We start from the raw sequence: 26,604 nt of genomic DNA, 5'->3' as shown, positions 1-26,604 counted from the left end.
CTTGTCCCGCCGCACGCAACTCCTCAAAGGGAGTGAACTTCATATCCCAACAAGACTTCCGTCGAGCTACCTTCCCACCCTCTGTTGCCTCCCGTCGAGATCATAAACGTGCAAGTGGGATCGAGGTAGAGTTGCGAGATGACTCCGGTTCTGTGACCGGGTACGATGGTGTACGGAACGGCCGCGTGCTTGGTGCCTTCTTGTTCCTTGAGGTCATACAAGCGGAGGATATCATACGAAGCGCTGGACAAACGGGTCAATACAGCTACGTGTCGGTGTCGAAGTGAATGTGAACTTACCAGACGAGGTGTTTCCCGTTCGGCATGGCCCTGACAGCGCTTACCGCACCACTGACAGAGGGAAACCTGAACGTGCGAGAAGGTTCCCGTAAGCCCTTTTGTAGGCTGTACTCATCGACAGTGCCGTTGCGGCGTCCAGCATATATGTAGTTGCCGTCAGGTGACCAGCACGCGTTCATACACCATGGCGGGGTGCCGCGAGGAGGGACAATCCGCGCTATGGGGTTTGGCTGTCTCCGATCCCAAACGCGCAATGTGCCGTCTATGGATGCGTCCAGGAAGGTGGTGTCAGAAGAGGGGATTGAGTCATCTTGTGAAGAGAAGGTATTCGAGACAGAAGCCCCAGCATCAGCGCCTTCTTCCGCGTGCGGGAGACCGTTCATTGAGACATCAGGTTGTGTTGCTGTGACGCTGGGGACGGTCGCATTTTGCTCAGCAGGTGCAGCCGCAGGCACACCGTTCTCGTTGTCTTGCAACATATCGAGGGGTTGGACAGGACCACCGACGTCCGTCATGTCCACATCACCCTGCGCGTCCTGCTCTTCAGCATGCCGAATCTCATTTGCAATGGCTCTTGAAAATTCGTCGTCCTCATCATCGCCGAATGCAGCACCTGATGGATTTGCGGCCGTATCACCATTACCACCAAATAATGAGTCGTTATCATTGTCGCCAAATAACGAGTCGTCTTCGGCTCCCGGCGCATCTTCATCCTGGCCTGCTGCCGGCACGCCGTTTGTTAGAACGCCATTGGTGAGTGGCTTCGCGTCGTTGTTGGAGCTGAAGGTTCCGTTGGAATAAAGCGGCGGGCCTGCTTCCTCTGGTACAGGCAGTGTTGACAAGGGGCGCTGCTCAATCGCGGAAATTTGTCCTCCACTAGTTTCGAATCGCCGACGGACCTGCCCAACGTTGAGGTCCCAGTCATTAATGGTCTTGTCCCAGCTGCCAGACAACACCGACTTCTCGTCTTGCGCAAGACTCAAAACTGAAACAGCGGACGTGTGCTTTCGAAGAGAAGTGATGCGATGACCTTCTTGATGCCGGACAGTCTGAAGGTTTATTGCGCCGGATTCAGTGCCTGAAAGAAGCCAAAGAGCCTGGTGGTGAACAGCTAAAGAATACACGGGCGAGAGAGATATGCTATCGTCGTTTGTTGAAGGAGGAGTCCTGTCTTTTTGTCTGTTAGCATCCGGTATGCGGCAGGCTTTATTCGACCAACCTGAAGTTTCCTCATTTTCCCAGTAACTTAACAAAACGCCGGCTTTCGTGACGCTGTCCACAAAAGGATGGCGTTGCGCCACAGTCAACATCAATTTGGCGTTGGCAGTGTCCACCCAGTTGAACTTTCTTATGTATCCGTCCGCACCGCCGCTGAACACCCAGCGCATGTCTGGCGTCGCGGTAATGGTGTTGATGGATGTGCTGTGAGGAGCTGCGATGGTAGGAACGATGTCGTAAGAGCTGGCTGTGAGCGCTTCCGAGCGCACTGTTGGGTGCAGGGGGAGGTTTCCGTTTGGCGTCACGGAACGACGTGGGGACGCAGAAGCAAGGCGCATGGCCTGGTCCTGTCGCGAGGGAGCTGCATCCGGACGGGTGCCGTTCTGCATTTGCGACCCGTCAGGCGCACTCGGCCGCTGCGAGCGCGAGGGGGAGTCCGGGGTGTCATCCTGGTCCTCGTCTTCCTCCTCGTTGTCCCCATCGTCGTCGTCATTGTCCCCTTCTGCATCGTCGTCGCCATCTGCATCGGCGTCGGCATCGGCGTCGGCATCAGCATCCGCATCGGCATCGGCGTCGCCCTCGTCAATGTCGTCCATGGTCTCGTCGACCTCGTTCTCGGAGCTGGACTCTGCGGCTGGTTTAGAGATGGCGTGGCATTACAGGGGCGGACGGAGGGCAAGCACCGTTCTCGTCATCGTCCTCAAAGCTCACCATGTTGGGCGCGCTTTACGCAGTGTATTTGCGGGTCGCGGGTTGCGGGTGGCTGCGGGGATGGTCCGTTTGCTCGCGCGGCGGAAGCTGGGTCGCGGCGCCCAAACAAACGCAGCAGTAGGCGGATAGCCGGGAGCTCGGGCGTCGCTTGGGAGGACTCTGGCAGAGGCAGGCCCGCGATAGCGCTTTGGCGGATGGTTGTCAGTCGAGCAGCACAAGCACGAGGTCGACGTTGCACGCGTTTTCGGCAGATCCACGGCGCGGGAGGTGAAGGCGCAGGGCTCGTCCTGGCCCGCAAGAGCCCGTCGCTGTCGATCCTCCGCCGACGACACCTCTGCCTCCATAGTCGACAGCCGTCGCGCAGGAACAGCCAAACCCGCAAACAAAACGTGCATCGCTCCAACTGCCATCGGCAAGTTTGGTCATGGCAGATTCACCATTTGACGGCCTGGCGCCGATGCGCGCGCTCCCAACTGGAAGGCTGCCTCGCAGCTGCCGCAGCTTCCCGCCGCGTTGATGCCAATCCGGGACTCAAGCATATCTGTCCTACAGTAGTAGCGCTTCTCATATAATCCATCTGCTCTTCTTAATCCATCGCCGTTCGTTGTTTCCTATCGTACATCAAGTCGAAGTTGCCTTTTTTGGTACCCTTCGCTGCTGCTTTGTTACTGGCTGCGCTCGTGCCCGATTGTTTCCCTTCAAAATTGTTTGAAGAGCCCTTTGCTTCTCAGCTACACGAGCAAAGACCAGAGCTCATCAACATTGCCGAGTGAGGCTTATCATCATCAGGGAAGAATACAGGGAAGAATACTGGTGAGGCCCAAGAGCACCGGTTGCCACGGCGCCCGGCGCGATTGCCTTTTCCATCAGCTCGCGGCAACCACCCGCCCACTGAACTCTTCACCCGCCGCTCGCTCGCCCGCACCCCACCAGCTCCTCTCCCTCGCCACCAAAAATCTGCGCACTTCGCGACTGCGCGAGTCACCTCCACGGAAAGTACCTGGTACGTTTCGTCTACAGATACGCATCACCGCCGCTCACCCACGACACTCTTGCTCGCCCCGCTGAAGCTGCCTTTACTGACAAGCATTGTAGTCCTTCCAGTGCTCTCAGTCAACATGGGCCGCAAAAAACCTCAGTTCAAGACATTCTTGCAAAGCCCACCGCCGCCACCTGAATCTGGGTCGTCAGCAAGTACAACAACCAGAGATGCTTCGATCTCTGCTGCCGGCTCACTTCAGTCGGCTCAACCAGCCGCTGTGACTCAACGTGGTCCTGCGACTCCAAGTACAGTGACCCAACGTCCTATCGCGACGCAACGTCCTACCGCGACTGGGACTTCCCCAGCCAATCTGATCTCACTGGACGCTGAAGACGACGAGCTAAATCCACAGCTCCAAGAGAGGTTCTCGCGGACGAACATTGCTGGGCCATCCGCCAGATCTTCGCTCGTCGATCCTTCTATGGCCGTGCCTCATGCTATCCGAAAATACGTAGCTGAGGCAGATCTTCCGGTTGCCACTGATTCATGGCTGTCCCGGCCAGAGGTACCGACCACTGAGGAGATCCTTGACACTGATGACTTCCTCAATGATACGGTCGCAATCCCCCCAAACAATATCGACGGCCCCTGGAGCTCTAAGGAGACGTATCTCGAGAGCCACTTTGAGCTTCTGAGAGAGGATACAATTCGACCCCTACGGGAAGCTGTTGGCCGGATCCGTACAAAGTCGTGGGGCAAGGAAGAGGAATACGGCAGCACTGTAGGCTTGTACAGCAACGTACATATCGTTGGCTTTACTTTCTGCCCCCGTGGACTCGCCGCTCGGGTTCAGTTTTCCCTTGCCCGCGCTGGAAAGCGAATCCATTGGGAGCAATCCAAGCGGTTGCTCACCGGATCCCTTATTGTCCTGACGCCGGAGGATGATAACTTCCAACATAAATGTATCGTGGCGGTCGTCGCCGCTAGGCCGCTGTCCAACCTGGTCCAAGACCCGCCTGAGATCGACATCTTCTTTCCACGCTCTGAGGAAATCGAAATTGATCCTGGCCAAAGCTGGCTAATGGTTGAAGAGCGTAGCAGTTACTTCGAGGGTACACGGCACACCCTCCGTGCGCTACAGAAGTTGATGAGGGAATCTTTTCCTTTGTCGGAGCATCTCATCAGCCTTGAGACAGCTGTCGGCACCCCGAAGTACATCGAAAGCAACCCAAACCTGGATCTTACTCCTGTCTTCGAGGGTGTAGAGACCATGAACGTCCTTCAACCGTGGCCGGACAACCTGAAGACAGAGCTTGACAGGACTCAAGTTCAGGCCCTACAGCGCATGCTTACGAAGAAGTGCGCAATTATCCAAGGACCCCCAGGCACTGGAAAAACCCATGTATCAGTGGTCGCTCTAAAGGCCCTACTCAACAACATGGAGGAAGGGTTCGATGCGCCCATCATTGTCGCTTGCCAGACGAATCACGCTCTGGATCAGCTCATGCGCCACGTTGCAGCCTTCGAGCCAAACTTCGCACGTCTGGGCGGTCGCTCGCGGGATGAGGAGATTAAGAAGCGTACGCTCTATGAGCTCAAGCAGGCCGATAGGCCACCGCCCATTGCCGGTGGCTCCATGGGTCCCGCCAGCATGCGCTTGAAGAAGTTAGAGAGACAGATGCGTACGCTTCTATCTCCCCTGCAAGTCGGTAGTGATTTCTTGTCCCACACTCTCCTCCGCCAGCTCAACATCATCACCGAAAAACAATTCGAATCGTTCGAGCGTGGTGATACTCGCTGGGAATCTCATGGCGCCCAGCAAGACACTATCGCTGAGGATCGGATTGCTGATTGGATTGGCAAACACTACGATCGTGTTGAGCGGGGCATCCCTCCAGATGATTTCGCTTTTGAGTATGAAGAGATCGACCTCGAGTTTGAGCAACTCAAAGAAATCGAAGCCGAGAACATGGTCAAAGACGACGAGGACTACGAGACCCTACCCGGCGGCATAATCAGTCTGGCAGAAGGCATTGTCGGCAAACACTCTACCTCGACGAACGTCAACGTCACAGATGAAGACGTTGAACGTTTACTATCGAAGACCGACAACATGCACAAGATCAAGGATAAGATGAGGGGCGTGGTATACAACTATCTGAAGAGTCGGGCGAAGGGGCTGATCCTGGAAGCGTTCCGTGAAGTTGCGAAAGAGTACCAAAATGCTGTCGTACAGCGTGCCGTCGGTCGTTGGGAACTCGACCATATGGTCCTAAGAAAGCAAAAGATTATCGGCATGACAACCACTGGGCTGAGCAAATACCGCGCGCTGGTGTCTTCTCTACGACCCAAGATCATCCTGATCGAGGAAGCCGCCGAGACATTGGAGGCCCCGGTGACAGCGGCTTGCGTACCCTCCCTCGAGCACCTCATCCTCGTTGGCGACCACCAGCAACTTCGGCCTCATTGTCATGTCTCGGATCATGAAAACGAGCCTTTCTTCCTCAATATGTCGCTCTTCGAACGCCTTGTGAGGAACGAGGTAGAGTACGACACTCTGCGGCGGCAGAGGCGCATGATTCCGCAGATCCGACGCCTTATCAAACCCATCTACGGAGACCTTATCAAGGACCACCCGTCAGTCAAAGACCCGGCCATTCGCGCTCCTGTTCCTGGCATGGGTGGTATGGACACTTTCTTCTTTACCCATGAGTGGCCGGAAACCGTCGATTCCCAGATGTCTTCGTGCAACGAAACGGAAGCGGACATGATTGTCCAATTCTACAATTATCTCTTCATGAATGGCATGCCCTACAGCAACATAACGGTCCTGACCTTCTACAATGGCCAACGCAAGCTGATCCTGAGGAAACTCAGGTCGCACCCAAACTTGCAAGGGACCGGGCGCGACTTCAGAGTGGTTACCGTTGATTCGTACCAGGGTGAAGAGAATGAGGTTATACTCCTCTCTTTGGTCAGAAACAACTTTGAAGGCCGAGTTGGATTCCTGAACAACGTGAATCGGGTTTGCGTTGCTCTTTCGCGCGCCAAACGAGGTTTCTACATGTTCGGCAACGGCCAACTTCTCGCCAGTGAAAGCAAGATTTGGGCCGAGGTTATCACCATTCTGGCTGGTAAGAAGAGTCTGAAAGAGGAAACTATGCGAGTTGGCTATCACCTTCCTCTGACCTGTGCCAAGCATGGGCGCAAGACTTTCATCGGAAATCTGGATGACTGGGAGATGGTGCACGGTGGCTGCGGACAGATGTGCAAGGGGCAGCTTCCCTGCGGTCATCATTGCATTCTACACTGTCACCCATTCCCACACGATACAGTCAGTTGCAACCAGAGTTGCCGAAGGATCCTAGGCTGCGGACATGTGTGCGCCGCATCCTGCGCTGAGGAATGCCGTTGCACAATCTGCGTGCGCACAGATGGAGCAATTCTCCGCCCGGGAGCAAGGCCTACGCTTAATACTGGCCAGGTTGCACTGAGGAATGACACCACTGTCCGCAGCAGGCCTTCTCAACCACCTGGACCCGGGGCCCCTACTCAAACGTTCCGTCAAGCTGGCTCGGTGCGGAATCCGCCGCCTAGTGCAAGAGTCCCCCTGCCTGTCTACCAGGCCAGTTCTGCGCAAAGTCATCGCAGAACGAGCAGTAACGTATCTGATCCTGTCGCATGGCAAGCCTACGCCCAGAACGTCCACGACCATGATGCAGAAATGGCGCGAAGGGCGAACCGAGAGTACCAGGAAAGGCTGCAGCATTTGGACCAGCGTCGTGCTGCCATGTTGGAAGAGGAGATGGAACGCTCTGTCCTCCACGATGATTACCAGAGCAGCCCTTCGGCTGTACTGGCTACAGCTGATGGTACGTCCTCTTCTGCTACACCTCGTGCTATCCCAACCTCAACCGGTCCGACACCCCTTCGCCAAAGATGGGTACACAATTATGACCCTTCATCAGGTAGTCGTACGGCCAACTCGGAGCCGAGTCTCCTTGACTAAGTCCTACGACTCGTTCTCGTCCTTGAGGGCTTACTTATCTGCCCAATTAGCGAGTTTCACGTCAACGCCAATATCTCAAACGCCGAATCAATTCGCCAACGTTTCAAATCTTGACGACCCATTCGCTTCACCGTATTCAAAAATACAAGACCTCTTAAGTTGAGGACCACCATGCCTCACCCGTTCAGCTGGACTTCGAGAAGTTCATAGGACCAAGATGAGGAGGACCAACCTAACAATTGCTTCTGCTCACCGGAGAATATAGCCCGCCTTCTCATGGACCTCGACTACCTTTACAATTGCTGTGTTCGCTGTTGGATTCCCGCGATGGTCGCAGCTCTTCGCTTGGGACTCTTCGGCTGCGACGGAACTTCAAGTACACAGTCAAACTTTGATCGGCTTTACCGGGATAATTGCATGGCTGGAAGGGCTGCTATTCTGGGTTACCCTTGACTTTTCATTAATCAAACTTCAGTCACTCTTTCACAAACTCCAGCTCATCGGCACATCAGTAATAGGCGGTGGATGTAGTCAGAGTTCGGATGGCATTTCCTTTGCTTTGCTTTGATAGAAAAAGATTTCCACTCCAACTGCTCTCACTCATCTTGATAGAGAATACAGCACATGAAAAACGTTGAGTGCCTACCATGCCCCCAGCACAAAAAGACGGTCGAATGCGGACGAACGGCAACAAAAGCGAAAGCGCCACCTCACAGACCACACCGGCCCTGTCGGATTCCTAGGTGAGAGTACATGGAAACATCACATTTGCCTCCCGCATTTGCGACAGCCATTCTATAGCATCTTCCCATGTTTGTGTCTATTTCTCCCTCATTACTATTACTATTACTTCAGGGTAAAAAGATCATCTGTCACAGCCAAAGGTACAAGTATAAAGTTGTAACGCCCTCAATCCATCGTTTCCTTCTAAAGTCTACCTTATTCTCAGCCCCTTGCGACAAAAAATCTCAGCCAAGCCACCAAGTCTTTCTACGTAAAAACCCGTCACACAGACACACACATAGAAGCCCCGTCAACGTTCTCTCTCTCACTCGTTTCTTTTACAGGAAATAGCGAAAGGTCACGGCCTTGTCGCCCATCTCGCTCAACTGGCGGGGGGTGTAGTCGAAGTGGGCGCCGCGGGTGACGGCGTGCTGGCGGCGGCGGTTGAGGACCGAGTAGGCGAGCATCAGCACGGCGGCGGCGGTGGCGCCGGCGAGGATGAAGCCCAGCTCGAGCGCGTGGCCGAGCACGTAGCGGGGCGCGTCGCGGGCGCGGTAGAAGTTGGATGCCATTGCTGTTTTTTTTTTCTTAGTGTCAGCCCTTCTTTTTCTTCTCCCTCCTTTCGGGGGAGAAGGAATACAAAACACTTACCACCACCCAACGCACCGAAGCCGATCTGGATCCCCATGGCGGCGGCGCGCTTGGACGTGCCGGCGAGGTTGTTGCTCAGCCACGTCACGTTGGCGGGGAAGGCGGGGTAGATGGCGCAGGCGGCGATGTAGACGCCGGCGTAGACGACGCCGGGTCTGCTCGACGAGATACACGTCACGAAACCGACGGCCATGACGAGGAAGAAGAAGAGCAAAAAGGGCGAGCGGCGGCCGCTGCGGTCGCTCAGGTACGCGAACAGAATGGAGCACGCAGCGGCCGACACGTAGATGGGCACGGTGAGCAGCTGCGCCGCCGACGGCGACACGCGCATGCCCGCGGTCAGGATGGTCGGCAGGAACAGCGCGACGCCGTACAGCGGGCACGCCACCCCCCAGTACACGACGACGTTGACCCACAGCTGCCAGTCGAGAACCGCGGCGCGCACGTGCGCCCACCGCACGGCGGAGTCGTGGGCGTCGTCTTGCGGGACGATGGTGATGCGGCCCGAGGCGTCGGTGTCGGTGCAGACGGTTTGGTAGCGCAGGCGGTGGACGACGAAGGCGCGCTCCTCGGCGCTGAGGAAGGTGGCCGTCTGCGGGTAGTCCCAGATGACGAAGTAGGAGGCGAAGGCCACGACGATGGTGCCGAGCCCCTCGAGGATGAAGATCCAGCGCCAGCCTTCGAGCCCGCCGACGCCGTCCATCTTGGCGATGGCGAAGGCGAGGATCCCCGAGAAGGCGCCCGCGATGCTGGCGGCGCTGAAGAAGAGCGATTGGCGCCAAAGCGCTTCGCCGCGGCAGTACCACGTCGTGATGTAGAAGGTTGCTCCTGGGTAGAGTCTGCTCTTTTGGTCAGCGACGTTCGGAATGCGTGCGAGGCGTGCGGCGAGGGTTGTGTGTACCCGGCTTCAGTGAGCCCCAGGAAAAACCTTGCGGCGAGAAGTCCTTTGTAGCTTTGAACAAGACCCATGAGCGTCATGACGATTCCCCACGCAACCACGGTTGTCGGCAGCCATATGCTGGGACGTAGCTTCTTGAGTACGATGTTACTGGGCAAGTCGAAGGCGCAGTAGGAGAAGAAGAAGATTGTCAGCGTCCAGTTGTATTGGCCGCCGGTCATGTGAAGGCTTTTGCTGAGGCCCTCGACTTCGGCGTTGGCGATGTTCGAGCGGTCGAGGAAGGACATGAGGTAGAGAAGAGCGAGGATGGGGACGATGCGGATGTCCATCTTGCGGAGTATCTTCTTCTGGTCCAGATGAGCGAAGCTGTTCATGGAGACACCAGCAGCGGTCGCTTGCTCGTCGACTTCTCGCTTCTGGTCTGCAATGGATTTTCTTCGTTGATGTTTCTCCTGATGGAGGGGTTGGCCTGTTTTAGCGTCGACCCGCCGAGATTCCGGGGCATCGCGAAGCACAGATACAAGGTCGACATTCTGCACCATGCTGTCGGGATACACTCAGGAAAAAATGGAGGGACAAGGGGGGAGGGGAAAGCTAGATCCCCAGCTCGAGTTTTGAGAATGAGAAGTGTTCACTGCAAACAGAAGTCTGAGACATTTGCGTCGGGGAGACAGGTTGGATGAAACATGGCGAGAGGGAGACAAGTCAACGAGAAAACCCCTTGTTCGATTAGAGGTGAAGGAATGTGGGCGTCTAACTGATGAGTTTGCATTCAGATGGACATTGGCACTGCCGGTAATTGGTGTTGAATGAGAAAAACATGGCCTACAAGTCGCATAACGGAGAACTGGGACTTGAGTCTTTGTAAGCTATTGGCTGCCGGCTGAATCGGCGAGGCCGGGCTGATGATAAGTGTCTCGACAGTCACAGGGCTCACTCGATCGGGTCCTCCGGAGCGGCCCGGGCGGGAGGCGTCAGCCTTGTGTGTCGGGCGGTGCCGATGCGGGTGATGGAGCAGTAGTGGGTAATTTGCTGTGGCTGCCGCGTGGGCCAGGGCAGAATTGGGAGCGAGGCTGAAGTATCATGGGAGATGCGAGGCATGGTGTTGAGCGCGGTCTGGCGGGGAAGCCTTGCGGGGCTGGGCCTGTGGCGCGGGCGCCGGGGTAAGCCCCGGTAGGCAGCTACGTCACAGCGGGGTCGTACGGACGCGTTTCGTCTTCGAGGACGCGTTTGGTAAACAAGCTGTGTCCCCTTCCAGTTCCTCGCTGCGTGTGACTCTGCTCGTCAATGCAACGCCTCGACCGCCCGCCTCACCACTCATGCTCCGCCGCCTTTCGCCCTGCCAGCAGTCCAACGCTTGTCACACGCCAGATCTAACCTGAGGCTCAGCATCCCGTTCCGGCCTTTGCTCTGCCAGCGTGGCACTCGCCGCGGTCTCGGCTGCTGTGCAGGGCGCCTGCCCTCCACGCGCCGCCGGCAAACTACTGACGTAGCAGCGCGCAAGAGGCGATGTGCAAGGGAATCTAGCGCGGGGCTGCTGCAGGTTTTCGCAGGCAGCCGCCGACGGCGACGGCCGTTGCTCGTAGCCTCGTGCTTGTGCGACCTTTGGCGGCTTTGGCGGCCGCAACCGGCTGTAGAACCATCTCAACGCCGTGCCTCCAGCAGCCGCCTTGGATCTCTCAGCCACCATTCTCCGCTGACCCGCGCTCTTCTTACACGGCAACAATCTCTGGCCCGTCATGACGCCCTACGGCACCAAGCGACAGCGGCCGACTGGGCGGTGCCCCTCGTTGTATACACCCTGCCCGCATGCACCGCTCCCTATGGCTGCCCCCGGAACATTTTCCCCTTCCTAGCACACCGATCTTGCGAAGCCAGTGCCTAATCACATCTTTGTTGGTGTCCCGCACATGCGCAAGTGGCGCTGCGGCCCTCGGGAGGGACCGACGCACTTGCATTCACGAATGAGTCTGATACCTTGTCTCACCCCAACATTTGCACAACCCATCTTGCTAACCTCATATCGCATGGTTCCATGCGTCGATCACATGTTACATGGTTTCTAGCTCCACATCACGGGTCTTTTTCCCCCTCGGACCTGCTCTTACCACCGGCCAACAAGCTTGCACTGCCCGTATTCTCACCGCGCTGTATCAGGCATCATGGTTTCGCCCTGTCCCAAAGCTCTGTAAAAAGGCGAGTTAAGCTTTCGGAATCGCCGAATCCTTTTCCTGACGGGCGTATTCCCTGCTGAGCCACTGCTATCATTCAGTCCTCATGTTACGAAACACCCTCACGGGACTCGGTCCCTCTGCTTGTCATCCAATAGACTTCGGCCCAGGCTTCTTGAAGGGCGACAGTCTACGAGCAGTGGGGCGAATTCCGCAGCAGTGTGCAACCCGCACATGCGTTTTTTCAGCTCCTTGAGACGCCCGCTTCACTTTGCACAATCTTCGTATATATTGGGTCCCCGCGATCGCCACGGTCTAGTCTTGTAGAGGGCCAGCTTAGGTTGAATATCCAGAACTCCATCTCTCCAGCTTCTCAAACTCTGATCTTCCTCAAATCCCTCCTTCACGGCTCAGCTTAGCGAATTCAAAGCTCCAACTCGAACTTTCCTCCGTCGACAAGGCAAACACTCGCCTTCCATAGCGTCAGCAGAGCCAAACTCAACTTACGATATCACAATCATGAGTAACATTTGGACCTGCTGCCAGTGTGGAGGCGCAAATCTTGAGGTTCATGCCCCGGCCTGTCCACTCTGTGGTCATTTACAGTGCGGCTACTGCCCGGTCACGCCGTGGAGGGAGTCGTTAGAGACAACAAGCACATTCGAAGAGGGAGGATCTATTCGCAGCAGCCCACCGCAGAAAGATGAAGTTAATAAGGTGGTTGAACACAATGACTGCCGACCCCTACCTACCGGAACCCCTGTCATCCCGGCTTCCGGCACTTTCCATGGCCTACTACCGTCTCCCCGTTTGAGGATGCAGAACTCGGATGGCACAATTCCGCACAACTCCTTGCCGTACAATGACGTTTGGACATGCTGTCAGTGCGGCAGCCCCAACCTGTACGCCAACTCGGTAAGGTGCCCCTACTGTGCACACGATCCGTGTACATGGTGCAAATGGGGATAAGTCTTCGAATACCCACGTCATTCCTGGATCGCAACCCACTTCGGCTTCCTCCAACTACTCATAGGCAGAAGTATTGGCTCACGCAAGGAGTTCTTTGATTCATCTATTGTTTGTCGTCTGTTGTTTGCGCTTTTTGCCGATTAGTACCAGATCCCTTCACTTCTCCCTTGCATCATTCCGATGCTCGGTTTATCATGGTTCCGTGTCTCTATTTTCTTCTCGCACGCACAACTTCACGGCCCTAATCGCGATTGTATTTTTACCTTACATTATTCTCCCACCTGTATTACTATCACCTCGGAATTCCCGAGCCATTCCTTGGCGTTACTTACTAGTGCTCTGATAACGACTGCGGCTTTTTTCTTTTTTCTTTCTCTTCTTCGTCCTTTGGTTTGCTTACTTCGATAGTCATTTTGCTCGAACTTTTTGCATTTTCATTGAAGCTCATTGGAGGATTGTCGGACCTTCAGCGCCACGAGTTCCCTAATGACTAGCTAGCTAATGTATGTTTCCTGTCTATCCAAAGCCACACGGGTCGATCCATCGTTGAGGCTCACGCCAACCACTGCAGTACGGCGTTGGTGCTGGGCGAGACAGTAGGGCTGAGAAGTGGCTCAAGCCAGACTCGATCTCATTGAACGGCGAGTGAAGCTGTTGAGGGCTTTGGATGGCGACGATTGGCCCCGCATCCCCGCGCTCGCCGACAGATGGCTCCAGACGTGCCCACCGAACACCCTGGACCGCGTCCGCTCCATGCAGCCACGCCATGCGGCGCTGTGGCTGTCGCCGCCTGCGCGGATTGGCGCTGGGAGGGGCTGCGGGCTGACCAGCCGTGTGCCAAGGGTGCGGGAAGCTTGCGCGATGCTTGCTCCCTCTCCATCGCAATTGCCGCGCTCCGCGTCATTCATCACCACCCCTGCCCGCACCCTAGCTCCCCCACCATGCCGCCTCTGCTCTAGCAGCCTCGGCGGAAGCTCTGGAATGCTTCTAGCGCAGCGCGGAGACCGGGGCTAGCGCGAGCCTGGATCGCGACATGGCCTGTCCGGCCTCCACTGGTGGCGCGCTTGTGTCTTTTCCCCAGCTTTGCTCCGCCGAGGGATTCTGGGGATGGCCGACGACGGATGCCGGCCGTTTGCTTTGGTCGTGGATAGCCGCTCTGCACGACGGCGTACAAATACCTTGCTTCGTCCCCACCACATCAGCTCCAGTCTGCAGGAGACTCACGGGCCCTCTTCACTCACTGGAGAGCTTCGCACCGTTCTCTTCACCACTCATTCTCCAGGCCTTTCATTCTTGGACTCCATCCTTCGACCCCATCCTTCGCAATGGGTCTGAGCATTCCGATCAAGGGCGGCGCTGAGCCGACGCTCGACGACGTGCACGCCCAGCAGGCGAGACGCCCTTCGGCCGCCGAGGCCATCGCCGACGACCGTCGCAAGAAGAGCGTTAGCGACAAAGTCGTCACTGGCGCCTCTCAGATCACTACCCGCCAGTCCATCGTTCCCGTTACTCTTGTCACAGTTCTCTTCTTCCTCTGGGTATGCTCCCGCGGTCAAGTCCTGAAACCCAAGGCAACGACACTGACATCTCTGGCAGGGCTTTGCTTACGGCCTGCTGGATGTCTTGAACTCGCGCTTCCAGGTCGCCCTCAACATCACCCAGGGCGAATCCTCAGGTCTTCAAGGTGCTTACTTCGGGTATGTCTTTGTTCTATCGACCATATTTGCCATTCATCTGACGAGTTCTCAGAGCGTACTTCATCGGTCCCCTCACCTATTCCGGCTGGTTCGTCAGGAAGTTTGGCTACCGTTACACTTTCATGCTGGGCCTGTCCATCTACTGTAAGTCATGCACGCACCTCTCCCACAAAACACGGCTAACCCGCCAACCCAGGCGTCGGCGCCCTCATGTTCTGGCCCGCCGCCGTCAAGCGCTCCTTCGGCGGCTTCTGCGGCGCCATGTTCATCGTCGGCAGCGGCCTCTCCACGCTCGAGACGTCCGCCAACCCGTACATCGCCGTGTGCGGGCCGCCCAAGTGGTCCGAGTTCCGTCTCGAGCTCTCGCAATCCTTCCAGGCCGTCGGCTCCGTGGTGGCGCCGGTGCTCGCGTCGTACGTCATCTTCAAGAACGTGGGCGAGGACGGCAAGTCGCTCGAGTCGGTGCAGTACGTGTACCTGGGCATCGCCGCCTTCGTCGGGCTGCTCGCCATCGTCTTCTACTTCGCGCCCATCCCGGAGATCACCGACGCCGACATGGCGGACCAGGCGGAACTCACGACGGCGGCGACGGGCTTCGTCGACAAGCCGATGCGCAAGCAGTTCACGCTCTTCTGGGGCGTGGCCGCGCAGTTCTCGTACGTCGGCGCCCAGGTCGGCATCGCGGGCTACTTCATCAACTACTTCACCCAGGCCCGCCCCGACATCCCCCTCGTGCAGGCCCAGCACCAGGGCGCCAACTTCTACGCCATCGCCCAGGCCCTCTTCGCCGTCGGCCGCTTCTCCGCCGCGGGGCTGATGTACTACATGAAGCCGCGCCTCGTGCTGCTCGCGTACCAGACGCTGATCATGGTCTTCATCGTGTGCGCCATCGCGGTGGACTCCGGCGACGGCACGCGCGCCAACTGGGCCGGCCTGGCCATGCTCATGCTCGTCCTCTTCTTCGAGAGCTGCATCTTCCCCACCATCTTCACGCTCTCGCTGCGCGGCCTCGGCCGCCACACCAAGCGCGGCGCCTCGTTCCTCGTCGCGAGCATCTGCGGCGGCGCCGTCGTCCCCGCGATTCTGGGCAATGTGGCTGACCGCACCGGCACCCGCCACGCCATGGTCGTCCCGCTCGCCTTCTTCGTCGTCGCCTGGAGCTTCCCGATCTACCTGAACGTGTGCAAGGCTAAGGAGCTGGACGCGTATCGCGACAGCCACGTGGGGCTTGAGGGTGACGGCGCTGGCGCTGCTGTGGATGCGGATGCACCGATCAAGACGAGGGCGGAGGCTATGTTCGAGAAGGACGTGGAGGCCAGTCAGCTGGAGGTTGTGAGGACGGGAGACTGACGATGATGGGAGAGGATTTGTCTTTTTCTATGTCTCTCCTTTTCATGTGATATGATCATGTGGCGTTGATTCTCTTTTCTTCCTTCTATTTTTCCCTCGTGCTCTCGAAGTTTTACGGGTTGGACTTTGGTTTGGCCGTAGTGGTGGCCTGTATATATCTAAATACTCAAGCTTTCAGCTTCACACGTCTCTCGCTGGTGATCCTTTAGTTTTTCTTCGTCCTCGTTCCAAAAGTGAGTCGCCATCTTCCATTCAATGAAGCTTATCGGTCAGGCCTGAAGTGATATATCCTGTACGCATCCGCGGTTTCTTCGTTATCGCACCCCAGGATCTTTCGCGTAAGTCCCATATGCTGGCGATGCACTCCCGAGGAGCCAGTGCAGACACAATGACGTCACCCCATGCATGTTTATGCATCGATTCGTCGAGGAAAGATCGTACAAAGGGTCTCGCATCAGCCAGCTCACTGAAACGTCTGCGCTTACGATCCTTGCCTGGTTTTGAAGCTACCGGGAGCCTTATTTGCTTTTGCTTTTCTGCCCCTAAAAAGCTGGTCAAAACAAATAGTTATCATGTCGTGTAATTGCATGTATCTCACACATTCTGCGCGACTACTTCCCTCTCCCTCACTCTGTCCATCAATCCGTATCCCTACCATTATTCCACTCATCACCACCTCCCTCCGACCATTCAGCCTGCGTGCTCGCTCCTCCGCTACTTTTATCCCTCCTTATCTTCTTCTTCCTAGACTTGGATGTCCGGTTCGGTTGCTCGAAATTGGGGTCTCCCATCCCGTCCACAATGCCTATGATAGACATCCCGCACGTGCAGGGTATCAAGCAATAGGAGCAGGGGCGGAGCAAAAAGCAGCGAATTTGGAAGGAGAACTGCACCAGTCAGTCTCGAAGAGATGCTGCGGACGTGCAGTGAAGAACACCTTCACCGACGACGCCGGTGTGGTCTGTGAGATGCCGTTCATTCGCCACATTGTCTGGGTACGAGTGCGTTGGCGGGACGGTATGGGTCGTGAAAGTGTTGGAAGGGCGATCTTAAGAGCTCGAGGATTCCAAAAGGCGCGGATTGAACTAGATGGCAAGCCAAGGCGAGCTTTGCATATGTGCTTACTCTTCTTCTCTGTCCTCACTGCGGCTGTCGTTATCCGCGGAAGCGAGGAATGCAGCGGTATTCCTGTTCTGCGTGCGCCAGGCTGGGCTGCGGATGAAAGAAGCCACATAACATCACAGCATGCAGGCCACCTGCAGCGTTCTGGAGTCCTATACATCGCACGCGCGATCGCTTAACTACAGCCTCCGAGCGCATATATACCTCGCCAATGCCATTGTTGATTCAAGGAAGCTACACGTTTTTAATACAGGATCTGAAAGTTGTTGGTGATGGCCTGTATGCCGGCTGTAGCCGTAGAATTGGCGGTTGGGCGCTGCTTTGACGTATCGGTTATTGAGGCACGAGGGAAGTGTTCGGACGATGTGGAAGAAAGGGTGCAACCAGTGATTCAGGCGCTGTATTTATTAGCCCATGGTAGACCGCACGCGATCCCTGTCGAGGCAAAGATCACATAGCGTTGCTGGATATGACCCTTTCGTTTTGCTATGTGCGTCCCGCCGGAAATACGGAAGCCTGTCCAAGCCTTCTTATGTGCAGTTGGTCGTTTTACTTCTTGCTTGGCGCGGAGGATACGAACGACGACTTCAATCGTAAGTACGAAGAAACGCGTCTTTTTGAAGAGAAAGTAACGTTGCGCAAAAAGGGATGACAGGTACCGGACGGGCCGCGCCGGTACCCGCAGAACTACCATTCACAGGATTGCGTAAAAGCTGAAATAGGTTTGGTCGGGTGCCAGAGTGGCGGGGCATCCGAGAAAATCAGGAGCATGTGAAACTTGCAACAGGGGATCTCGAATTGACATCAAGAGAAACTAAGGGAACCTGCCACAGCGCCAAAATGCCAGTGAAAGGAGCCTAAACCTTAAGTGAAAAAAAGAAACAGCCCCCACTTGGACCTGATCTCTCCACCTTGCTACGCATCCGTAAGGTAGAAAGGGGAGGGAGTGGACGGGAAACGCCATCTCACTTTATCATTCGTACAACCCCCAGCGAGATGCAAGCCATCCAAGAACGAGGATAGATTTGAAAGATTCTTAAGTTTTTTCGTTACACATAACAGGGGGGGAATATGTATGAGTAGTCATAGACATCGTGGAAACAGAAAACACGCCAAAACCCTTGATTTCTCCCTCGCGGTAAGGAAAACCCGCTCAAACCCGTTCCTGCTCGTGCACGTTTTCGATGCGCTTCTCCTCGCCCGGCTTCTCCGAGTTGTACGCCTCGGCCAGGGTACTCGGGTCGGCGTCGCTGATCTGCTTGCCCTTGCGGCCGATGAGGTACCAGGGCAGCTCGAACATGCGGTCCATGCTCTCGAGCGACTTGCCGCTCGTCTCGGGCAGGAAGAACCAGACCCACACGAAGCCAATCAAAGTGATGGCCGAGAAGAAGAACATGGTGCCCGAGTTGCCGAGCGCGATGAACATGTTGGGCACCGCCTTGCTGTTGCCCCACTGGTTGACGAAGTGGATCGTCATGGCGATGGAGCCGCCGATGGCCCGCAGCCGCAGCGGGTAGATCTCGCTGTTGATCAGGTACTGCACGCTGTTCCACCCGAGCGCCCACCCGAAGCCGCTGAAGTAGATCATCACGATGGCCCCCATGGCCGCGTGCTTCTGCGACGGGCTCTGCGGCGCCCCCTCGTCCGCCACGCCCTTGTCGATGGCCAGGAAGATGGCCATGTACAGCATCGACACGAACTGCAGCGCGATGCCCGACCCGAGCGACCGCTTGCGCCCGATGAAGTCGATGAGGAAGAAGGCGCAGAGCAGCGCCGAGACGAACTTGACCACGCCGAAGATGGCCGTCGCGAAGAGCTTCTCCGACTGGCCGGTCGTGCCCATCATCTTGAAGTACTCGGGCGCGTAGATGGTGATGGAATTGGCTCCGCTCCACTGCCCCAGCAGCTGCGAGAAGAGAGACAGCATGAGGCGGTACCGGTTGGCCGGGGTGGAGACGAGCTCCTTGACAACACCCCAACGGGAAGCGCCGTGGGTGGCCTCTTGCTCGCGGTTGAGCTGGTCATTGATGTCGATAATCTCCGTCTGCACGAACGGGTGCGACGCCGGAAGCTGGCGCAGGCGCGCAAGGTTTGCAGCAGCCTCCTCGTGCTTACCGACTTTGATAAGCCAGCGGGGAGACTCAATGGAACCGAAGCTAAGGCAGAAGATGATGCCGGCGAACATGAGGTGCAGGCTGTTGGGAACAACCCATTGGTTCTGGCTATCATCCGAGATGTGGATAGAGGAGCCCCAAGAAGCGAAGTAGCCCCTGCAGTAGGATTGCGTCAGCGGATGTTTTCGGATCCCAGATAGCGCATATGCATGTCCATGAGGAAGGTCGGAGATAAGCAGAGTCAACTTACAGCATAATTCCGAGATAGACGCTACCAGCGAACATGCAGACGCAAAGTCCGCGAAGCGCCCTCGGAGCAATCTCTGCAAGATACGTGGGAGCCACGACAGTGGTCTGGCCAATGCCGACACCGGCAATGAAGCGACCAGCATAGACCATTCCGATGCTACCATTGGCCGAAGCTGCAAGATAGATGGAGATGCCAACGACCCAAACAAGGCAGAGCTCACGTGTTGCCCACAGGCGTCCGATTTTGTCCGTTATCCAGAAAGCAATGATAGCGCCGAGGATGGAGCCCATCTGAACCATGGAGGTGATGTTCGAGAGAAGATTTGCTTGCTCCGACTCGTTCAGGGAAGGGTCCTCGAGCCCGAATTTGTTGATGAAGGAGTGCTGTTCAGCCGTGGTACCGGTGAGACCCTCGTCGAGACCACGGGCCGCGCCCATGAGACCGAACACTGGAACATCGTCAGTCGAAACGCGCCTCGCGTCGGCTAGAACAATAACTCACCAAACACGCCATAGAAAAGGCGCCAGTTGGTCACCTCCTTGGGCGTGTCCTTCAGCGCTTCCTTGTAGATGCCCGGCATGGCGGCGGTACGATGGAGCGGCGGGAATTGAAAGGGGAGGAGGGAGGGGGAAAATCCAGGAGAGCGAACCGCCGAACACAACTTGAACGACTGCAGCTGAAGAGGCTCAAGCAGAAGGCGGGAAACATGAATTTATATATTACACGGCAGCTGCGCTTTCCGCTGAGCGGAGGAACCTTGGCTCACGCGCGCAACATTCCCCGCCACTGTGCCACGGTGCCCCCCACCACGAGGCTACAACCCAGTCTAGCTCAGGGATCTCTGTGGGGACTCCAGACTCGCGTTTCCCTTCGCGGTCCGAGTCATTTTCGCGTGGGTAGCCAGGCCGGATGAGGTGACATTGCCGGAAAAGCACATTGCAACGGACGTCAGGGCGGAGTCAGGCAGGCCGGAAGACGCATCGCGGGCTCGAGCGCTGGGGTGCCGTGGGCGAAGGATTGGCCAGGGCGGGCTGTGATAGGACGGCGCCAGCCGTCTGTGGTTGCATGGCGACGAGCGCCCTCCGCAATAACCCCCGCAGTCTTGGCAGGCTTGGCCGCTTAGAGCAATCCGTTCCGTTGGGTGGCTGCAACGCTGGGCACGGCTTACTTCCGGGGCGCAGACTGGCTGGTGTAACTGGCGGAGGCTTCGAAGGCTTGATCGGTCGGCTAATTGCCACACCAGCCGACCGCTGCGCTTCAAAGGCGGCGGAAAAGTCTTGGGCACAACGTCGGCAGCTCGCACTGAGGGTTGAAACGCATTCCGTAGAAGCAGAGCTGAAGAGAATCTGTCCCGTAGGTGTTTGCCGTCTCACCGCAACCATGTGCCGTTCCATGCTCGAAACTCGGACAGACCCACCTCGCAACCGGACTTGCGCTGAGCACCCTGGAAAAGCGAGAAACGCAGCGGCTGCTACTGGCCGGCGGCGGGCTTGGCCGACGGCTTGGCGCGCTAAGCATGTCGGCAGATGATTGCTGCGAGATCGTTCGAGCGGCCGTTTCGCACACAAGCCGGGCTTGCGGGTCTCGGTTTCTGGAGAGAGCGGCGGATTAGTTTCCGAAACAAGAGAAGCTCCAGCTTTCGACGCGTGGAGAAAACTTGGCCCTCGCCCCACGCGGGGAAGCTTGTCCTGGCCCCGTCTGCACGGGTTTCTTGTCGTTTGACACACAAAAACCCCGAGTTCCTGCATCGTGACGCTGCGGGTTGAGAGCTGTAGAATTTCGCACTGAACATTTACTGCGGCGCGGAACGGGAAACGCACGCCAGCAGATCAAAAGCCGACGCCCCCGGATAAATTGCCCCAGTGCCGATGTGGGTGCCTTATTTGGAGACCGAGGCGTGTCGGTGGCGTCGCTCAGGCCATGGGTCTGACTCCGTCCGCGCCAACCAGCTGTGCCTCTTTGTTGAGCGCGGTGACCTCCGCTTCCACATACGGAATACCGTCTCGCTCACGCTCGTCCTGCGTCAGCTGCTCGATCTCGCCGGGAAAGAATACGCGCTCGACGCCTGCCATTTTTTCCGACCCGACTACGCGCTGGTACAAGTAGTCCATGCGCTCCTTGAAGTCCTCCAGGCTCATGAAAAGATCCGGTTTGATGGCGACGAGGAAGTGTCCCACGTCGGCAGGTCTGGACGGGTCGTATGGGTTCGTGACGTGACCCGCAAACGCGCTTCCCGACAGCACTCCACTGAAAACGTCCATCATTATCGCTAACGCCGAGCCCTTCGGTCCGCCCATTGGCAACATCACTCCCTGCAACGCCGAGGCCGCGTCTTCCGTCGGCCGCCCCTCAGCATCCAGCGCCCAGTCGCGAGGAATGGTCTCCCCGCGCCGCAGCGCCTTGTAAATCTTGCCTCGCGCCGCAACCGACGGCGCCATGTCGAGAATAAAAGGCTTCGACTGCCCAGCCGGCGCGCCGCACGCCAAGGGGGACACGCCCATGAGCTTCTCGCGCCCGCCCCAGACCGGCAGCGCCGGCGACGAGTTGGTGAAGACGAGGGACATCAGACCGGCGTCCAGCGCCTGCTGCACCACCCATGCCGACATCCCAAAGTGATTCGAGCGCTTGACGCTCACCATGCCGATTCCGAACTCCTTGGCCATCCGGATCGCGGCGTCCATGCCGAGCCGCGCCGCCACGAACCCGAAGCCGTTCTGACCGTCGACCTGCGCGACGACCGGGGTGACCTGCTCCAGCGTCGGCGATGCCTTCGCGTCGAGGACACCTTGCCGGATGCGCTCCATGTAGGAGGGGATGCGGTTGATACCGTGTGTGTCGACACCGCGAAGATCGGCCGCGACTAGGCACTTGGCAACAATTGCGGCGTTTTCGGGCGGCACGCCATTTCCGACAAGCACGTCTTGGACGAACTTCTCGGCGTCTTGGGCGCGGACACGGATAGGCGTGGGTTTGGCATCCTCGGCGGTGCCAATGGCTGCGTTGGCGGCAGACATGGTCGTGATTGGGCGATGCGAGAGTTGCTGCTTCTGGGTCCTTGCTGTCTTCCGACTGAATGGTGTTGAGTACGACCTGAGGTGCTGCCGAGATATCAGGGAAGCTGCCGCTACTGAGTCAAATGTCGTTTATGGGCAAGAAGCGCAGGCAAGTAGGAGGGAGAATTGTCAAGAAATGTGAGCAGTCAAGGAGAATATTGGGAAAAAAGGATGAAATCGCGCTCTGAGAAGGACCACTTCCTCGGAGGCGGACCGACGCCGAAAGATGGGACGGACAGGCCCCGAGTGGCGCTACGGAGTCATGGCGAGCGGTGTGGTAAGCAGAATGCAGCTTACGGGTTGCCAGACACAGCTTCGCGTCGCTCTTGGATCCTTCGGTTGCTCACCTTTGAGGACAAAACCAAGACGGGCTGAGATGCCAACAGTTCCACGACAGGTATCAAGGCCGCAAGAGTCGCCGACAGCAGCGGCTGCTATCCGTGTCAGCTTCGTGAGTGTCGTCCCATCTCGTTGCCTGGAGGCCGAGCGTTGTGGGGAAGAGCGGCGGGGCACCGCGGTTCGGCAAATGGAAAAGTGGTGGCCGGGTTTGACCGATCTTCTCCGGCTGGGATGACGTAGCCAGCTCGCGACACCCGACGCACCTCAAGCTTCTCCCACACCACTCAACAGACATGTCGGTCCTTACCACTGATCTCGGCTCTCATCTTGCTCTTGTCACCGGCGCCAGCGGTGGCATTGGTAAAGCAACATGTCTGGCTCTGGCTGAACTGGGCTGCTCCATTGCCGCCCACTATTACAGCAACTCTGATGCTGCCAACGCTCTCGTTGATCAGCTGAAAGCCAAGGGCGTGAAAGCTCAAGCATTTCAAGCTGACCTGAGCAGTTATGATGAAGTATGTGCATCATCTTTATTTGTCTGCTATAGCTTTTATTCAACATATTTCAAGACAAACTCAAGTCAAACTGCTAGCATTATTTACCTACTTTGAATGCGCCCTTCAGGAGTGCTGAGATACCTTATAGGTCCGGAAGCTTCATTCTTCCGTATACTCATCTCTCGGAGCTCCGACGATCCTCTTCAACAATGCCGGAAGCACACTGTCCAAGCACGGCCTCCGTTCTGCGTCTGACATCTCCATCGAGGACTTTGAACTGACCTGGCGCTCCAATTGCGGCTCTGCCTTCCTCCTTACACAGCTCTGTCTTCCCGATATGGAGAAAGCTGGCTGGGGACGTGTCATCTTCTGCTCTAGCGTTGCCGGCCTCAATGGAGGGGTAGTCGGACCACACTACGCGTACGCACCGGACTTCCTTCTTCCAACATCCAATGAGAATGCAAGGCTGAACCTCCGTCCATACAGATCCTCAAAGTCGGCGCTGCATGGGTTGGTCCACTGGCTCGCTGGCGCTTATGCTGCGAAGGGCATCACAGTCAATGGTGTCGCCCCCGCTCTTATCCAAGATACCGCCATGCTTCCTGGATCCAATGAAGAACTAGCAAAGAGTGAGTATCATTCAATCTCCGGGAAAGTTCGACGAGAAGGACCCGCTGACCAAAACAGAACTCCCTGTTGGACGCCTCGGCCGCCCAGAGGAGATCGCGGAGACGGTGTTGTGGATGGTCAAGACCGGCTACGTGACCAACAAAATCATCACCGTGGATGGCGGATGGATCGCACACTGAGTAGATGGCCAACGACGAAACTGGCATTTCAAAGTGACATGTTTGGTGACAGCAGTGATAGTGTCATTTTCATCAGTTTCAGCCTCGCAGTCAGTCGCAAAAGAATCCGACCTTCCCAGACCTGTCCCATCACAGCGAGTCGCAAAGGGACTGAGTCCACAAAAATATTGCACCCTGCTCACGCCTGTAGCTGAGGCCACGTCTAGAGCTATACGTGCATTCACAAAATGAAATCTACATTTCGACATTTGCCTCGACTTTCCACGAAAGAGGGCTCACATTTCCTGCTACCCGCTTTGCCGCTACGGAGATTGTACTTTACGCAAGTAGTTGAGTTTCGATTTCCATACTTGAAGTGCCCGCGAAAGAAGAGCGTAGTTATTCATGCGTGGTTTAGTTTTGCTATTCAAGAACCGTTTGTTGGCCCCTGATTGCCTGTGCAGCGGATCCCACTGTCACCCATAACGTCTAAAGTGAACCCCCGGTGTTCTACACAGGATTCCGTATTCATGTATCCGATTTGGATAGCTGTTTGCACTTCAGGCTTGGCCCTGTGTGCCATAAATTTCTTCAAAGCACGGGTGACCGATGCATTATGAAACATGATCTAGAAGGCATTCGAAAGGAAAGGGGTTGCAAACAACACAGGCTAGTCCCGCCTAGCTGCCGACGACAACCCACCCCCTTCAGCTCATCTGAGCCCCGGTCACCACAGCCCCATCCCCAAGCCTCCACCCCGCCAACCTCTCCACCAGCTCCTCCCCATACACGGGCTGCCTGTCCTCCTCCCCCAACAAACCCAAATAATACGTGACATCCCTGCCGTCCCGCTCCCTCACCTCGAACCCGTTCCCCAGAAACGCGAACCGATTCTCGCTCCAGTACTCGATGTCGAAATCCTCGTACCGCGGCGCGCGCATGAGCTCGAGGAAGTGCAGCCGCGAGCCGGGGTACACGGCGGCCTGGCCGTCCTTGCGGCCCTGCTTGAACCAGCTGCTGCACGGCTGGGTCCACGCGGTGCGCCGCAGGAACAGGTCGGCGTGCTGGCGGAACTGGCGGGCGGCGTCGGCGCGCGGCGCGAGCGCCTTGATGCCCTCGGCCTGCGCCTTGGCGACGGCGGCGAGCATGTAGCGCGTCCACGCCTCGATCAGCGGCATGAAGCTGCCGTGGCCGAGCGGCCCGTACGGCCCGCAGAAGGAGAAGGTGTTGGGGAACGTCGGGATGCCGATGCTGAGGTACGACGTAACGTCCGGCTCGGTTCGGACCGAACCCGTGGCCGGGTCGACGGTGCGCCGCGTCCAGAGGTCGCGCAGGTCGCGGCCGTGGGCGCGGAAGGGGAAGGGCGGCAGCCAGGTGGTGTCGAAGCCTGTGGCGCAGATGATGACGTCGACGGGGTGGTGCGTGCCGGCGTGGTCGATGAAGCCGGTTGGGGTGATCTGCGAGAGCTGGTCGGTGTAGATGGTGGCGTTTGGGGCGGAGAGGGCTTCTAGGTAGCCCGGAGCGGGCGTGGGGCGACGGCAGCCGGGATTGAAGTTTCGGGGGATTATGGCGGAGGCCAATTCGGGGTGGCTGGAGAGCTTGCGGGACATTTGGTCACGGGCGAAGTCGCGAGCGGCTTTGCTTTCTGTTAAATATCTGTCAGTGATTGGGGATGTAGTAAATCGAAGGGGCATGGAATTCGGTCCGCGGCCTTTCGTGCCTCTGGCAGGAAGTCAATACCTGGAGAGCCCCTGATGATGAATTTGAAACGCTGGTTCAACTCGTTCTCGATCTGTTTGCGGTACTCGAGATATTTGTCTGGGTTTTGCTCAAGGTAGCGGAGCTGTTCTTCGCTGTCTGCCATAACGTTAATATGAACAGGCAAACGATAACGGCGGACGCACATGCGAAGTTTGAGCCATCTGGACCGGCCCAGCCCTGAGCGAACGCTGCAGTTACCCATACCGGATTTCGAACCCAGTGATACAAGTGGTCGACCTTTGGTGTGATAGCAGCAACTATCTGGACACCACTACTGCCAGAACCTACGACTGCAACCTTCTTCCCACTGAGGTCATAGCCCTCCTCGTAGTCAGCGCTGTGCATGAGTTTTCCCTTGAAGTCATGCAGCCCAGGGATATCAGGCCATTTCCACTTGTGCAGCACTCCGCCAGCGTTGATGAAAAACTCGGCGGCGTCGTCAAACACTTCACCCGTTACGAGGTTCCTGATTTTGAACCTCCACACCCCGGCGTGACTGTCCCATTCGGCCATTTCCACCTGGTGCCTCAACCGGATGTATTTCTTGATGAAATCGTTTTCCTCTTCAATGTCTTTCAAGTAACGCCAAATCTCGGGCGAGTAGGAGTAGAAGTGCGACCACTGCTTGATCTTCCAAGTAAACTGGTAGTTGACCGACGGGATGTCGCAAGCACACCCTGGGTATCTGTTCACAAGCCATGTTCCACCAATATCGTGGTTCTTTTCGTAGCAAACAAGGTCAACATTCTCGAGCTCTTCTTCGGCCTTCTTGAAGAAATTCAAGGACGAAGCGCCGGCTCCCATCAGGATGACTTTGACTCTTCGCTTGGCCCCCATGGGCTGCTCCAGAATGCGGTAGCCATGCTCGTCAGCTTCTGGGGGCGGCTGCCCGGCATAGTCATCATCGAACTGCAGTTGTTCGTGTGCCCCATTCGTGCCAACACCGCTGGTGGTTCCCGAGTCAATGGCCATTGCACCGGATCCAGGAGAAATTCCAGTGGC

General features: G+C 57.0%; 8 protein-coding genes across 8 annotated transcripts; 3 read left to right on the top strand and 5 right to left on the bottom strand.

The window, feature by feature from the left end:
- Positions 1 to 23: 23 nt before the first annotated feature.
- SPT8 (Transcription factor spt8) lies at positions 24 to 2,231 on the bottom strand (the record flags this gene model as incomplete). Its single annotated transcript, XM_066778751.1, has 3 exons — positions 24 to 243; positions 300 to 2,145; positions 2,201 to 2,231. 3 exons carry the CDS (start codon positions 2,229 to 2,231, stop codon positions 24 to 26), a joined length of 2,097 nt encoding a protein of 698 aa, XP_066631188.1.
- A 1,460-nt stretch (positions 2,232 to 3,691) lies between these two features.
- On the top strand, positions 3,692 to 7,219 carry SLS55_007330 (uncharacterized protein; the record flags this gene model as incomplete). The annotated part of the gene is made up of 2 exons (XM_066778750.1): positions 3,692 to 3,697; positions 3,776 to 7,219. 2 exons carry the CDS (start codon positions 3,692 to 3,694, stop codon positions 7,217 to 7,219), a joined length of 3,450 nt encoding a protein of 1,149 aa, XP_066631187.1.
- Positions 7,220 to 8,280: 1,061 nt separating this feature from the next.
- Positions 8,281 to 9,865, bottom strand: SLS55_007329 (uncharacterized protein; the record flags this gene model as incomplete). Its single annotated transcript, XM_066778749.1, has 3 exons — positions 8,281 to 8,516; positions 8,594 to 9,432; positions 9,495 to 9,865. The coding sequence occupies 3 exons, from the start codon at positions 9,863 to 9,865 to the stop codon at positions 8,281 to 8,283; spliced, it is 1,446 nt and encodes a 481-aa protein (XP_066631186.1).
- A 4,091-nt stretch (positions 9,866 to 13,956) lies between these two features.
- On the top strand, positions 13,957 to 15,678 carry SLS55_007328 (uncharacterized protein; the record flags this gene model as incomplete). The annotated part of the gene is made up of 4 exons (XM_066778748.1): positions 13,957 to 14,169; positions 14,228 to 14,328; positions 14,381 to 14,472; positions 14,525 to 15,678. 4 exons carry the CDS (start codon positions 13,957 to 13,959, stop codon positions 15,676 to 15,678), a joined length of 1,560 nt encoding a protein of 519 aa, XP_066631185.1.
- Positions 15,679 to 17,953: 2,275 nt separating this feature from the next.
- Positions 17,954 to 19,744, bottom strand: SLS55_007327 (uncharacterized protein; the record flags this gene model as incomplete). Its single annotated transcript, XM_066778747.1, has 3 exons — positions 17,954 to 19,070; positions 19,165 to 19,612; positions 19,666 to 19,744. The coding sequence occupies 3 exons, from the start codon at positions 19,742 to 19,744 to the stop codon at positions 17,954 to 17,956; spliced, it is 1,644 nt and encodes a 547-aa protein (XP_066631184.1).
- Positions 19,745 to 21,077: 1,333 nt separating this feature from the next.
- SLS55_007326 (uncharacterized protein) lies at positions 21,078 to 22,178 on the bottom strand (the record flags this gene model as incomplete). The annotated part of the gene is made up of 1 exon (XM_066778746.1): positions 21,078 to 22,178. The coding sequence occupies one exon, from the start codon at positions 22,176 to 22,178 to the stop codon at positions 21,078 to 21,080; it is 1,101 nt and encodes a 366-aa protein (XP_066631183.1).
- A 671-nt stretch (positions 22,179 to 22,849) lies between these two features.
- SLS55_007325 (uncharacterized protein) lies at positions 22,850 to 23,862 on the top strand (the record flags this gene model as incomplete). Its single annotated transcript, XM_066778745.1, has 3 exons — positions 22,850 to 23,071; positions 23,202 to 23,682; positions 23,741 to 23,862. 3 exons carry the CDS (start codon positions 22,850 to 22,852, stop codon positions 23,860 to 23,862), a joined length of 825 nt encoding a protein of 274 aa, XP_066631182.1.
- Positions 23,863 to 24,548: 686 nt separating this feature from the next.
- On the bottom strand, positions 24,549 to 26,574 carry SLS55_007324 (uncharacterized protein; the record flags this gene model as incomplete). Its single annotated transcript, XM_066778744.1, has 3 exons — positions 24,549 to 25,486; positions 25,582 to 25,698; positions 25,746 to 26,574. The coding sequence occupies 3 exons, from the start codon at positions 26,572 to 26,574 to the stop codon at positions 24,549 to 24,551; spliced, it is 1,884 nt and encodes a 627-aa protein (XP_066631181.1).
- Between the last annotated feature and the right edge of the window lie 30 nt (positions 26,575 to 26,604).

The sequence above is a fragment of the Diplodia seriata genome, assembly GCF_021436955.1.
Source record: "Diplodia seriata strain FDS-637 chromosome Unknown scaffold_7, whole genome shotgun sequence".
In the NCBI taxonomy this organism is placed as follows: domain Eukaryota; kingdom Fungi; phylum Ascomycota; class Dothideomycetes; order Botryosphaeriales; family Botryosphaeriaceae; genus Diplodia; species Diplodia seriata.
This window is presented reverse-complemented; position numbering and strand designations above follow the sequence as displayed.